Raw genomic sequence first — 15,567 nt, 5'->3', positions numbered from 1 at the left:
CTAAAAGGAATTCCTTTTTTTTTCTCCAAATGAAGCTTTTAAATGAGAAATTTAGTACTAGTCATTTCCAAGTCAACTCCAAAATACACCCTGAAATAAAGAAGTCCACGTTTTGACAGGAAGAAAAGCAGGTCCACGTTTTCATGTAGGGGTCAAGCGTTACCCAAAGTCCACAGTTCACCACATCGAGCCCTCGGTTACATTAAAGTCCACAGTAATTTTGTAATATTGAAATCGGAAGAGATTTAAACATGTTACTAAAAGGAATTCCTTTTTTTTTCCAAATGAAGCTTTTAAATGAGAAATTTAGTACTAGTCATTTCCAAGTCAACATCAAAATACACCCTAAAATAAAGAAGTCCACGTTTTGACAGGAAGAAAAGCAGGTCCACGTTTTCATGTAGGGGACAAGCGTTACCCAAAGTCCACAGTTCACCACATCGAGCCCTCGGTTACATTAAAGTCCACAGTAATTTGTAATATTGAAATCGGGAAGAGATTTAAACATGTTACTAAAAGGAATTCCTTTTTTTTCTTCCAAATGAAGCTTTTAAATGAGAAATTTAGTACTAGTCATTTCCAAGTCAACATCAAATACACCCTAAAATAAAGAAGTCCACGTTTTGACAGGAAGAAAAGCAGGTCCACGTTTTCATGTAGGGGACAAGCGTTCCCCAAAGTCCACAGTTCACCACATCGAGCCCTCGGTGAAGCTTTTAAATGAGAAATTTAGTACTAGTCATTTCCAAGTCAACTCCAAAATACACCCTGAAATAAAGAAGTCCACGTTTTGACAGGAAGAAAAGCAGGTCCACGTTTTCATGTAGGGGTCAAGCGTTACCCAAAGTCCACAGTTCACCACATCGAGCCCTCGGTTACATTAAAGTCCACAGTAATTTTGTAATATTGAAATCGGGAAGAGATTTAAACATGTTACTAAAAGGAATTCCTTTTTTTTTTTCCAAATGAAGCTTTTAAATGAGAAATTTAGTACTAGTCATTTCCAAGTCAACATCAAAATACACCCTAAAATAAAGAAGTCCACGTTTTGACAGGAAGAAAAGCAGGTCCACGTTTTCATGTAGGGGTCAAGCGTTACCCAAAGTCCACAGTTCACCACAGTGGCGGATCCAGGGGGGCGCCCCCCCCCCCCCCTGGGCACAAAAAAGAAGGAGAAAAAAAGTGGGACAAAAGGAAGGGAAAAAAAAGGGGGAAAAAAGAAGGGAAAAAAAGATGGGAAAAAAAAAGAATGAAAAAAAAAGAGAGAGAGAGAAAGAAAAGAAGGGAAAGAAAGAAGAGGAAGAAGAAAAGAAAAGGAGATCGGGGCGAAAGGGCCTCGCCTCCCAGGCTGTTGCCTCCCCCCCCCCCCCCCGCAATCAAAAAATAAGAGAGAAGGAAGGAAATGGAAAGAAGAAAGGAAAAGAGGAGATAAACGGAAGGAAAATTGAGGAAGAAGAAAAGAAAAGAAGGGGGTATCAGTTGCAATTTTCCCGCCAACAAGTTGTGGATCGGGGTGGGGTGAGGCAAAACGCCCTTGCTCCCCCCCCCCCCCCCCAGCAAACCTAAAAGAGAGAGAAGGAAGGGAAGGGAAAGAGGAGAGAAAGGGAAAGAAATAAAGAGAAAGAAGAAAGGTAAGGGAGATCAGTTGCGATTTTTCCGCCAACAAAGTGTAGATCAGAGGGGGGGGGGGGGGGGGGGGGGGGGGGGGGGGAGGGGGGGGGGGGGGGGCACTGGCGTACTGAGGGGGCTCGGGGGAAATCAAATGTTAACGTAGTTTATTTCTAATTCCATAACGGTGGTTTACACATAATGCTGAAATTACATAATTTTCAGAGATTTTTCCTCATTTTTTAGTAAATTATACTTTTTATGCGCTTGTTGTAAAATGACAAACTCCTAAATTTACAGCCAGGCAAGAAATATGCTTCTTGAGATGCCTACATGTCAGGGCTCGGGAGCCTCCAGCTCCCCCCCCCCCTCCCCACTTTTTTGAAAAAGAATATTAAAAAGAAATAGAAAGAAAGAGAGCAAGAAAGAAATAATAATAATTACAGTGCTTATATAGCGCCTAACACTTACTTTGTCAGAAGTCTCTAAGCGCTCTACAATAATGCAGCATAATTACCCTGGCTTTAGCAGTGCAGCTGTTACGCGCGCTGCGTTTCAAGGAATAAATTCCTACCAGGTACATTTTACTTCACTTGGGTGGAGTGTGGCAAATGTAGACCAATGTCTTGCCAAAGGACATAAGTGCAGCGGCGGGACTCGAACCGCGGGCCTTGTGATCGACAGTCCGGCGACGTATCCACTCGACCACAACACCTCTACTAGAAAGAATAGTTAACTGCCAGTGTCACAACAAAATACGGTATTAAAAAATGCTCATGTGACCGTAATTAAACGCCTAAAACCCATAAGCTTCAGGGGGCTCTGCCCCCGGGACCAAACCAAGGGCCCTAAGATGGGCCCCTTGATACTCATCTGACCGTAAGTTAGTGCCTAAAACCCTTGAGCTTCTGGAGATCCGCCCGCTGGACCTCACGCCAATCAGTGTTCTGCCAGTGTCACAAATAAGGTACTTGATACAAAATATGCTCGTCTGACCGTAATCAAATGCCTAAAACCCTGATATTTCGGGGTGTTCGCACCCTCGACCCCACCAGGGGCCCTAAGGCGGGCCCCTGAATGCTTATCTGTGTGTAATGTATTGCCTTAAACCCCTGAGTTTCCGGGGGCGGACAAAGTAGCAAAATATGTTCATCTGACCGCAGGCGCGTAGCCAGGGGGTTGTGGGGGCGGCCCCCCAAAAAAAACGCTGGCCAAAAAAGGGAGGAGAGAAAAGGAAGAGGACGTAGGCAGAAAAAGAAGCAGACAATAAAACAGTTTTGAAAATCAGACAAGGATTAAGAGTCGAAAACGGTACAACGAATCGTCTTCTTTCTCTAATAATTTAATGAAATGTCAAAGCTTCCGCGCTTCGCGCAGGAGGGGGTGGGACTGAATTGAGACAAGGATTAAGAGAAGAGAACGGTACAGCGAATCATCTTCTTTCTTAAATAATTTTAATGAAACGTCAAAGCTTTCGCGCGGGAGGGGGGGGGGGGTGAACAGAATTCAGACGAGGATTGAGAGTCGAGAACGGTACAACGAATCGTCTCCTTTCTCTAATAATTTAATGAAACGTCAAAGCTTCCGTGCTTCGCGCAGGAGGGGGGAGACTGAATTCAGACAAGGATTAAGAGTCGAGAACGGTACAATGAATCGCCTTCTTTCTCTAATAATTTAATGAAACGTCAAAGCTTCCCTGCTTCGCGCAGGAGGGGGAGACTGAATTCAGACAAGGATTAAGAGTCAAGAATGGTAATACGAATCGTCTTGTTTCTCTAATAATTTAATGAAACGTAAAAGCTTCCGTGCTTCGCACGGGAGGGGGGGGGGGGGTAAACTGAATTCAGACGAGGATTAAGAGTCGAGAACGGTACGATGAATCGCCTTCTTTCCCTAATGATTTAATGAAAGGTAAAAACTTCCGCGCCTCACGCGGCAGGGGGGGGGGGGGGGAACTGAAATCAGACGAGGATTATTGTCGAGAATGGTACAACGAATCGTCTTCTTTCTCTAATAATTTAATGAAACGTCAAAGCTTCCCTACTTCGCGCAGGAGGGGGGAGACTGAATTCAGACAAGGATTAAGAGTCAAGAATGGTAATACGAATCGTCTTGTTTCTCTAATAATTTAATTAAACGTAAAAGCTTCCGCGCTTCGCGCGGGAGAGGGGTTAACTGAATTCAGACGAGGATTAAGAGTCGAGAACGGTACAATGAATCGCCTTCTTTCCCTAATGATTTAATGAAAGGTAAAAGCTTCCGCGCTTCGCGCGGGAGGAGGGGGGGGGGGGAACTGAATTCAGACGAGGATTAGGAGTCGAGAACGGTACAACGAATTGTCTTCTTTCTCTAATGATCTAATGAAACGTAAAAGCTTCCGCGCTTCGCGCAGGAGGGGGAAAACTGTATTCAGACGAGGATTATTTTCGAGAGCGGTACAACGGATCGTCTTCTTTCTCTAATAATTTAATGAAACGTCAAAGCTTCGGCGCTTTGCGGAGGAGGGAGGGGAAAATCGCCCCTTCCTGCACCCCCCCCCCATTACGTCATTGCTAGTCACCATTACGTACCAATATTTGGCTCGCATAATTTCAAATTTGGGCCCCCCCCCCCCCCTAAGAAATCCTGGATCCGTGCCTGGTTCACCACATCGAGTCCTCGGTTACATTAAAGTCCACATTAATTTTGTACTATTGAAATCGGAAAGAGATTTAAACATGTTACTAAAAGGAATTTCTTTTTTTTCCAAATGAAGTTTTTAAATGAGAAATTTGTACTAGTCATTTCCAAGTCAACATTATCAAAATACACCCTGAAATATAGATGTCCACGTTTTGACAGGAATAAGAGAGCAGGTCCGCGTTTTCATGTAGGGGTCAAGCGTTATCTCAAGTCCACAGTTCACCACATTGAGCCCTAGGTTACATTAAAGTCCACAATTGTACTGTTGAAATTTTGGAAAATTCGAAAGAGATTTAGAAGGAACTTCTTTTTTTCAAATGAAGTTTTTAAATGAGAAACATCTACTGATCATGTGTAGTCAACATTATGATAATACCCCCTGAAATAAAGAAGTCCACGGTTTGACAGAAAGAATGGCAGGTCCACGTTTTCCTGCGCGCGCGAGTATGTGTGTGCGTGTGAGTGTGAGTGTGTATTAGAGAAAGATTGAGAGAGAGAGAGTATGATAGTGAACGGTTATAAAAACATTGAAAGAGAGTGAGAGAGAGAGAGAGAGGGAGAGAGAATTCGGGCGACATCATTACCAAAACATATTGACTCAGACAATACGTCGTAATTGTGAAAGGTCATTTATTTTAGTAAACACAAAAACATCACAGTATTTTTTCATGTTGGTTTATTAGCTTGATATCAACTGTCAACCAAAAACGGAAGGAAGAAAATCAAAGCATTCTTTGTATAATCATTGTTGACGGTTGTACGTCAATTGTGTTCTAGGCTTTAGACAAGGCCTCATGTCTGAAAGACGCCGAGTGACTGAAAAGAGACTAATCGCGAAAACCCGAGTGAACGCCAGAGCGAGTGGCCCAGCCAGGTAAAGCCACTCAATCGCGCGTTCACCACCTGTCTCTAGACTCATCTCAGCGGCTAGGGTGGTAATTAGCCAGAGTCACGAGGTCTTGTCAAAAGGCTAAATGTGCTCCTGTGAATATCACTGCACTCAATTTCCCACCAAATCGAATTCATAACGCAAATTCTGGAGGATTGTACCCTAACCGCAGCCATATTGGTTACTCAATGATGTCGGATCCCCAATGCAATGTAAAAACATGCAAAATTTGACAATAAGGACTATTTTTGTTTGTTTTACCCTACTTCTATTAAGAAAGCTTTTGTTTTCTTGTGAGAAAGCACCCGGGGAATCAAGGGCTTTAAGTCATCTCCGGAAGCCCTGGTAATAAGGATAAATGCCTTACCAAAGGGCACTGGCGCAACGACTTGGTTTCAAACCCGGGACCTCCCGGTTAAGAGACCAATGCTCTACCAAGGAGCCATCGCTCCTCCGTATTCTCATTGGCAGGAGAAACAATAATTCGATCAAGAATACCTGGTAGAAAATATGCACCACATTGGTAGCAGCATCATGAATATGTTTCCCAAGGGGTTATAATTTCACCTCCCATAATTCAATATATAAATCTTACATTCTCATATGACTATTTAGAATGTTTCATTCATAACATTTGTTAAATCAATTGGTGAAATTTTCAATTGAATTGTCAATATGTATATAATAAAAGTATGCTTTCATTTTGTACACCACACATAAAGCTATCTGTTGTATTTGCAGCATACGTATAGGTTACCTTGATTTCAATTATACCATGCGAAATAATCATAATGTAATAGGCCTATATCATAACAATATTTTTAAAAGGCATCAAAACACTCCTCCTACACTCACTCGTAAAAGGGAAATAATCATATCACATAAAACCCCTCCAATTAGAAGTCCACCGCCAACAGTTCGAATAATGATAACCCGATCAGGAACTCCATTAACTACAAGAAGATATGTAACAGAAGAAATAAGTGCTGTATTTATAGAACGGTCAGAATAAACTGCGAAAACTTCAAAAAATATACTTGAATGTGTGATTTGTTTACAACCCTTTGGTTCAATCCAAAATCTATCAGTTCTACATGGTATCTTCACCACTCTGTACCAGCATTATCATACGAAGCTCTAGAAAGTCTATCCGTTAGAGCTAGCCTCCTGTCTCTGGGTTTCCGCTGGAGACTGAGTTGGAAACGGGACGTCCTTCAGGTCTGATGAGCTGTTCTTGAGCATTGAGCTGGGTTGTCCAGAACCGGAACTGGCCGCAGAGGGCGTCGTGAAATATTTAGGTAAGCAGCATTTGAACTGGAAACGCCATGCCATGCGCACCTGAGGCTGTCTAACGCAATACAGCATGAAGATGAAAAACCCCTGAAGAGAGTTCAGCACAGTGAAGATTCCTTGCGCAACCGCACTGGCTGGTTGTATGATGCTCAGGTAGCCAAGAGACCACGTGAGACCCATTAGAGTCAAGATGCAAACTGCGTTCTGGAAACGTCGAATCCGCTGGCGCTTCTCCGTCTTGTCCAGGTGTTGTCCTTTCATAGTTTTGTTTAGTCGCATGAGGACCCGAACATAGATGACAAAGTTGAAGATCATGACGACACCAATAGGTATCAGGAGCCCACTGATCACAGGCCAATATGCAAGGAAGCAACTATAACACAAAATTGAAATAAAATAAAACATCATCTTAACAGATTTATATTTCTGAATTGAGTGTATAACACGATCACCAAGACTTGAGATAAATGTGTGTCACCTTTAGAAATGTGCGACATTACACTGACATATTACATAATGTAAATAATAATATTAAAACAAATAATAAGGACAACAATGTTACAATAAGAAAGCCCCTTTTCATTAAATACTGAGCGCATATACAAGAAATACTTACAAAGAAACATAAACAGGGAACATTATCATACAAAGCTTTACAAACGGAGAGGAACATTACAACAAATTATAAAAAGATGTGTTTTCAGACACCTCTTGAAAGCAGTGAGAGTGTGGCAACTATTTAGTGGAGGGAGTAAGGAGTTTCGGCCCTAAATTACATAGGCGGTATGCGCATATTTTTTTTTTTACACAACAGTACTGTTTAGCCACTTCAGTCAAAGATACTGTGCAAACGACTAGAGACAGAGTCTAACATTACCCTCGGCAGTTTCGTTGGATTTAGCTGTACCAAAAACACCTCACTGGCTGTACATGTGTACGTACTCGTTATTTGTTTCGGGTTAAATCTATCCTCTCTTCTCTTTCATGATGTATTTCTGTGTTATCCTTCAATCTTTCCTCTTCTCTTTTGTCATGTATTTCTTTTTTTCTCTTCAATCTATTTTCTCCTTCGTTATATATTTCTTTGTTTTTCCTTCAATCTATCCTCCAGTAGTTCTCCTTCGTTATGTATTTCTTTTGTTCTCCTTTATTCTAACCTTTCTTTTTTGTTTTATGTATTTCTTTGTTTCTCCTTCAATCTATCCTTTTCTCCTTCGTCATCTATTTCTTTGTTTTCATCTGATAGATTCCCTTTCTCCTTCTTTATGTATTTCCGGATGTACTTCTCTGTTTTTCCTTAGTCTAGATCTATGATCCTCTTAGCTCTTCAATATTATGTATTTCTATGTCCTTCCTTTGACTTATCCTCTTCTCTTTTCTTATGTATTTCCTTGTTTTTCCTTCTCTATATCCTCTCCGCTATCCTTGTTTTCCCCTATAGCTATTATCTTCCCTTCACTGGGTGTACGTGCTTGTACATATATGGTGCACTGACGACTTAGACTCTTTCACCAGAGCACTTCTTGGAATGTTTTCGCGAAAATGGCTAAACAGTTGTGTAAAAAAAAATATGCGCAGGCGGTACAACAGGCTCATGAAATGGCCCTTTACTTGACTCTCAAGTTCTTTGTGATCGTGTGAAGTCATGATGCCAATATAATGGGATGTTATCTCTTACAGAGTGTCAAAGAACACGAAATTCAGTCTGTCACAACCAGGTGATATTAGATTACAAAACACAACAGTTACAACAGTACAAATAAAAAAAAAAAACAAAAACAAATACGTGTTCAGAATGTTATAGGATTTTTTTATAAGAAATCGATAATTTCACCATCCAGTATTTTACGCATGCATATAATTAACTTCACCTACATGAATATGTATATGGTTAACAACATATCGCATTTGAGATATAAAACACCATTGCCTTTCTAATGCAGAAGTAATTCCCCCCGCACTACCTTCGACGACTGAAGAATTTCAATATCCCGATGTGTTAAAAAAAGATATTCTGCATGAAGAAACTTACAAATCTGTCTGTGCGTAGTAGTGTCTTGAAGCACCCGCAGTAATCCCGACTATTAACAAAGGGCAACCTACAAAAAGAACAAACAATTTGAGAGTGGTCAAGTTTTTATTCGTCCTTTTCTTCCTATCCCTTTCTTTTCCCTCTTATTTCTTCTTTCTTCTTTATTTTTGTCTTTCTAATTCCTTTATGTTTTTCGTTCTTTCTTTCTATATTTGTTTCCTTTACGTCTCTCAGCAAGTGACCTACATATATAATGAACATTTGCTCATCCTTTCAAGCCTCGTCATTGATTTTTGTTATCTGTTATTTTTTTAAGCTTGAACAATTTCATGGAATTAGTTTATAAGGTGTAAAAATGAGGTTACGTGTTTATGCTACTTGGTTGTATGATTTTTTTTTGTTTTAATGCATATAGTTTTAATGGATTTTCAGGGCCCTATGAAAGACCAACTTTTGTTGAATGGGATACCTTAAAGAAATATAAATGAATGAAATAACTAAAATAAGATGAAATAAGCGAACGGGTTCAGGAATTTCTCCAGAACAGTTCTACTAGATATATTGGGCTTCAAACAAGCACTTCTTTAAATTGTATTCCCTTGCCAACAATCATGATAAGTGTGAAAAACAAATTTCCTACATTAACTTTTCGGGCGAGGAGAGGAGGTAGGTGGAGTCATGTTATAAAAATCCGTTTTATCGGCGCCCCAACGGACAAACACATGATCTTCGTAAAATCGAGTAAACCCAAATACTCGGAAAACAGTGAATAACGCACAATGAATATTCTGCTTTCTCGTTCAAAGTCTGTGGATACATTTAATTCATATGTTTGCATATGGAACGAGGGAGGGGAGGGGGAAAACCTACGTTCCATCCCCTCCTTCTAGTGACGCCCTCGTATTAATTCAAGGAGCAGATGAAATCTTACCCCATGCGATCAACGAAGCTTTCTTCATAAACCGTGGCAAATAGTAATGGTGGACCAGTACGAGGAGATTATGCATGTTGTAGCCCTCAACGGCCATCCAGAAAATAGCTGCCAGAATGAAATATTGGAGGAATGCAGCCAGGATCGAGCAAGGGAGAGGGGAGAGCTCAGTCACATCCCGTTTAGTGTCCACTGATATCATGACTATAAAGACCACATAGAGTCCTAGTAAGGCACAGCAGAGGGATAGGAGAATCTGGTTGGGTTTCCGGTCTCGAAGCTTTCTGAGAGATGAAAAAGAAAACCAGAAGATACTCTGTGAATGCTGCATTATCATAATAAAATAACTAAAATTCATAAACAAATTTACCATATCCTTAAATCCTCTAAAATGACCTTCAACCGAACATGTGGAAGTCTCAAGCAGACTTGGAATAACTTCTTTGCAGGGGAGAAATATTTGATTTGTTTCAGTTATGGTTCCGGTCAGGGTTAGGATAATCACATTTCTGTTCTCATTACGTTTAATACCATTGACAGCCTTTTTTTTTCTTTCGAAACGGTCTACTTTGAAGGCGATCAATAATATCGCCATCGTATTAACATCTATTAATTTTAATATATGTGGATGTCTATAAATGAAACAAAGAAGAATATAAATTTAAGCGGGTACAAATTCATCTCCATGTGCTAAACAAAAATGGTTTCTTATTATTTATAAAGACAATAATAATTTGGCACTTGATAATGGTACTCACTTGTTTGTGGCAAATGTAAAGATTGTCATAACAAGGCCCAATATTGAAATCAGGCAACCAACATAGCTAACGATCTTGAGGATGAAATCTGCCTTAGCCGATAATTGTTCTCCTCCATAGATATCCTATAACGGAAAAAAAATGAAGGCTCGAAATTAACTGAGAAAACATGACATTATTATCTATTCTGAAATCGTCCACTTAACACAAAAAGAGCCTCTATTTTGGGATTCGAATTTCAAATCTCACGTTGAACTTATAGGCGTAATAAAGAAAAATGATAAAACAATAATTGGGTCTTATTTACTCCGAGTAGCTTCATTAGTATTGCACGCTGATTCTTTATACGATGGAGTGAGGAATTAAACATAGGAAAAGCAGTATTTAACTAGATCAAAGAAATAGAATCAAATACATGATTTTATTCTATGGAAAAAGAACCTTGTATGTTTAATAAATATTATTATCATCCCAGTGTTTCCCGGTATTCAAAAGAAATCCCTGGGTTTAGAGGGACAATGTGAGCACCTTGTACAATGATGGAAGCACAGGAAGTGATCGAATCTTGGAGACGACCTCTCGTATGTGAGTCAATAGTCTAGAATCTGGGCGATTTAATAGTTTTAATATTAAATCTCCACCACCTTGATCTCCGCCTACTTTCTGCAAGCCGAAGATGACGTGATCTCTGAAAAGCCTAGCGGAAAAAATCCGAGGCTGGGCGTCCGAGTTCGTTGAGTACGCCATCTTCAGCGGCTTGCAGGAAATGTGGGCGACAAAAATATGAAATAAGAACCGGCCCGATTATTGACTAGCGAGTCAAGGGCCTTTACTAATAGATCACAGTGCTCTCAGACTAATGAAAGATTGGGACAAAATGCTGATGAACATATTATACGAATTTGGACCCCTAGAAAGAATAGAGCCATCAAATGAATGGCTCTTAATAGAGCCAAAAACAATCAAATACAAATAATGTACATTATTAAAATGCAAAGAATACATACCTAAACAAAAGCAAATAAGTGAGAAAGGGGGAGATAAGATGATAAACCAGTACTTGGAGGGAGGGGATACAAATGCAAAGTTCCTTGTCGGAATCAATCCCCAAACGAATCATATCTTATTGTAAAGATAGTAAATCAAAATGGGAGCGGTCATTCCAATGACCATTGCTGAGCTACCATGAGAGTTGCATTTTTCAACAATGATTTTTTTTTTTTATAAAATAAATTTGTTTTGAAGCTTTAGAGTGATACAGAGTTTAAAATGTTATCGGTTAATCAATTACAGAAGACTTGGCCTCTGTATCTTACTCTGACTTGTTTTTTTGTCGGTAGTTTTAAAGAATATAGAATATAGTTTATGTAAGCTTCTGGGGTTGTATTTATGGATGTAATCATTTGCTAAACACTAGTCACTATACCTTTGAGGCAAAGACCTGTTAACATGTTTTAGCATAAACTCTTGACTGGCAGACTTAGCCTGTTCAATTCAGTAAAAAGATTAAGAATGAATCAGTTTACATGAAGATATTTCGGACGAAGAGTTTAACACGTACCAAGAGAATTCCGAAGTTAGTCAGATGATTACACTCGCATTCGATCCTGTCACTGGTGTCATTACTCGTCTTGTTACATCCACGTTGAGACCAGGCTTTGTCGTCAAAGTCCCAGAATACACACTGAGCATTGGTCCCATTCTGAAAATAAAGATAAAGTAGAAATTAAACGAATTAATTTATTTTTTTCTCTAAAATGAAGTAAAATATAGTTCATTGTTATTGTCAATTGGTTTTGTTTTTTTGATGGATCTATGAAGTTCTTTGTTGCATTTGCAAATTATTGTGTATGCCAATCACCCTATGATATCACAGTCCAAGGTTTACACCAGATTCTCTTGATTTGTCTTACATATCCTCTTCATCTCTATTTCATTACCTCCTTCTCTCTCTCTCTCTCTTTCTCTCTCTCTCTCTCTTTCTCTCTCTCTCTCTTTACCATAGGTATTTACTATCATGAACCCATTAATTCCTCAATCCATTTCTGCCAACTTAAAGTTTTCTCTGCTTATCATTTCGTGTCATTTTACAACATAAATATATCCATTGAGTGACGCGATACAATTCTGTATTCGCTATAAGTTCAATAAATTAATTGTCATATCTTCTTACTGGATTTAGAGGAGTGAACGATATCCTGACTGGTTCGCTCAAATCCTCCACCTTTTCGTTATTGAAAGACGCCGATATGATCCTAGAATTCAAGGGTCCATTGTTCTCTTCTACATCTTGGTTGAACTGCGCAATCCCCGTATCCTGGAACATAGATGGCACGCGATACGTCGTGATGACGAGACGCCCTCTGCGTCCAGAGAACCTGTCCGCTAAACCCGATGGAATAAAGAGTGTAGCCTGTGCCTGGGTGGCTTCTGGCTCTTGCGTTAGGTCACCTCTTTCCACCTTGAAGTCTTCGTCAGAGATGCTCTCACCGTCATCAGTTACAGCCATGAAGACATTATAAACTTGGCTGATGTCCTCGGGGGTCACATCAAGTACCTGAAACGGAAAGACCGAATGAGAGTGTTTTTAAAATATATAGCCAGTTCAGGTATGAACAGATAATTATCGACAGCTGGTCACAGAAACAGTCCCTGCAAGGGAGGACCCAAACATGCCATTAAACTTGGTTCGCTACTGTTCAGATGAAGTTATGTACGGCTAATCTGTAGAATATAAATTAATCAAATATTTTTCTAACTTACATCACATAAGAAATGTGTGGCACACAAATTATGGAAATATGAAAGTGTGCAATTATATCGGATAAAAGTGATATTGCATGACAGATCTAGAAGCTAGCCTGACTTTACAAGAATCATTCCATAATCAAAGAAGTTGTGTCAGCGTAATACTTCAAGAAATTTGCATTGGATCTAGTTATTGTTCCATTCGTGTTACTGGTAGTGAGGGGAAAGGATACAATGACAAGAGAACAAAGTACGTTTTGCATCACGATCCAACTCGATATGTCACTTTTCTTCAGGACCCATTTGCACTACGGTCAAGGATCAAGTTTCGTTTTGTTTTGTTTGTCAATTACTGAACGTGATTTTGAGATTATTTAAATTGGTTGAGATTCACAAAACTCTTATCAGGCATGGCGCACAGGAAGGTTTATTGAGCTGATAATCATTTTGTACAAACACCTAATCCCTCAATCGCTCATTTGAGTGGTATGACAGCCGAAGTAGAATGTCACATATATTGGACATTTTCAAAACATCCATGTCATGCGTCATTCTCTTAAACAATTGAAAAGTACAGACTGTCTGCCCTACCTCAGCAGCAACATTGGTTTCCACAAACCGACTACTTCCATTTCCCACTTCTATGACAGCAAGCTGTGCTTCGAGAGCCAAGACTACACGGCTGGGCGAGCTATTCTCTTCCTCGGCCATACCAAGCTGTTCGTCAGGTAAGGCTGCGATGTTATTTACAATTCCTACCATAGATTTCGCCACCTATTGTTCAAGAAAATGAAATATAGTATGAGTACAAGTAAAAAGTTTTGATTGCATCGTGACAGAATAATGCTGAGATCTTCCTTTGTAATTGACTTATGTAAGTATCACATTGAAAACCCTAGTAATCACTAGACAGCACTTGAATCGAGACTATTATCATGTAAGAAATGTACTAAACATTATGAGACAATGAAAAGGGGACCGTAAACTTGTTCAATAGCACTTCTTCATATGAAATATCGGCTAGAGTAGTTCAAGCATTCAGCTGATAGAAACAGGTATTTTTCTTTAACCATGATTGAATAAATAGATCCAAATGAATTCGAAACACATACCTTTGTTTCTGTAGAATTTATTTCATTTATATCCTCAAGAAGTTCTGCAACTACATTGAGCCCCTCTAGAGAGATGTTCTGGCCCATGCTTGTGACGTTTTCCAACTCTTCAGCGACATTTGCTGCGTTATCTAAAGTGATTTCTACCTGCGAAATCAAATGCAGATGTTATCAAATAGAGAGAGAGACAGACAGATAGAGAAGAAGAGAGACAAAGAGAGAGCAGCAGAGATAGAGAGAGAGAGAGGAAGAGAGACACAGAGGAATGAGAGATAAAGGGAAAGACAGCGAGAGAGAAATCGAGAGAGAGAGAGAGAGAGAGAGAGAGAGAAGAGAGAGAGAGAGAAAAGGCTAGCCAAATATGACTAACTTGTATGATAAAAATGCGATTTTTTTTTTTAAACCATAGACCTTGGGTTTTCCTCACGAACTAAATAAAAAGTTGTTTATTAAATTTCAATTTAATTTCAGTTTCATTTATAATTAAATTCCCTTGTCAGTCCAATTCCATTACTTTTTCAATTTGATCCCACTTCCAATTTCATGTTTATTTGCTAACAGCGTCGTTTCAAAATGATGGTCCTGAAATTCAAGAATATACTGACGTTTCTTAAGATCTCAAGAATCTCTTCAGCAGTTAGGTTCTTTCCGCAGCTCATCTTACAAGCATTGGTATAACAGCCTTCACATGGACCAACTGTAGCCTGACCTCCTGCAAAAAAAGAAAGAAAATTTATATAATATTGATACATATTTTTGTCCCGGCTATTCATAGAGGTTTCGTATTCGAGTGTTCTGACGTTATCGTGTTCATTTTTTTACGTATTAGCCCATGAAAATATGCTACTACTACTTTAACAAAGTTATGAAGTCTTGGACTGTGCGTGGGAAAAGGCCTCCATCCCTACACACAATGCTCTACAAGATCTCCTTTTAAGTGGATTTCTCAATGTCCTTTGAAATTCGACTTAATTTATGATAATATTATGCCTTTGTATCTTGAATCTTAAATGCTTTGATTACTTTTAGACAATTGATAATGTACAATTACAAATTAATTTCATTTTCTATATTATAAAATTATTATCAAATGACGTTAACTTTGCAATTGCAAACGTCAATTGATATCAATTTTATGTGAGCATTCTTGTTATGGTTTGATTGAGTTATGGAAATACAATTATTTGAAATAGATAATATCTTGTTCATGGATTAGATAAAAGCACTACACGTGATGAAAAATATTTATAATAGACACCAGCTAGAGGACAGAAAATATGAAAAATATGAAAAATATCAATAATTTGAAGAAAATTAATAGCTAATTATATTTTTTTTTTAAATATATAAATAACTAATGTATTAATTAATTATTCTAAATTGTAAAAAAGAAAGAAAAACTATTCAAATTGGACGAATTTCTGACAAACCTTCGCACGTATAGGCTACCTCAAGGTACTTATATGTTCCAATGCACGGATCACCAGCAAGGTCATTCGTTGCAGTAATGCTGC

At 39.0% G+C, this 15,567-nt stretch overlaps 1 protein-coding gene across 1 annotated transcript; it reads right to left on the bottom strand.

Moving 5' to 3' along the window:
* Positions 1–6,128: 6,128 nt before the first annotated feature.
* LOC580637 (adhesion G-protein coupled receptor G6) lies at positions 6,129–14,761 on the bottom strand. Its single transcript, XM_030988455.1, has 9 exons — positions 14,659–14,761; positions 14,054–14,200; positions 13,533–13,715; positions 12,367–12,750; positions 11,755–11,895; positions 10,194–10,318; positions 9,436–9,719; positions 8,505–8,571; positions 6,129–6,845 (listed from the first exon to the last, which is right to left on the bottom strand). Exons 1-9 carry the CDS (start codon positions 14,710–14,712, stop codon positions 6,326–6,328), a joined length of 1,905 nt encoding a protein of 634 aa, XP_030844315.1. The 5' UTR covers positions 14,713–14,761; the 3' UTR covers positions 6,129–6,325.
* Positions 14,762–15,567: the final 806 nt, after the last annotated feature.

Source organism: Strongylocentrotus purpuratus, unplaced genomic scaffold (genome assembly GCF_000002235.5).
Source record: "Strongylocentrotus purpuratus isolate Spur 01 unplaced genomic scaffold, Spur_5.0 spur5_scaffold_17, whole genome shotgun sequence".
Lineage (NCBI taxonomy): Eukaryota > Metazoa > Echinodermata > Echinoidea > Camarodonta > Strongylocentrotidae > Strongylocentrotus > Strongylocentrotus purpuratus.
This window is presented reverse-complemented; position numbering and strand designations above follow the sequence as displayed.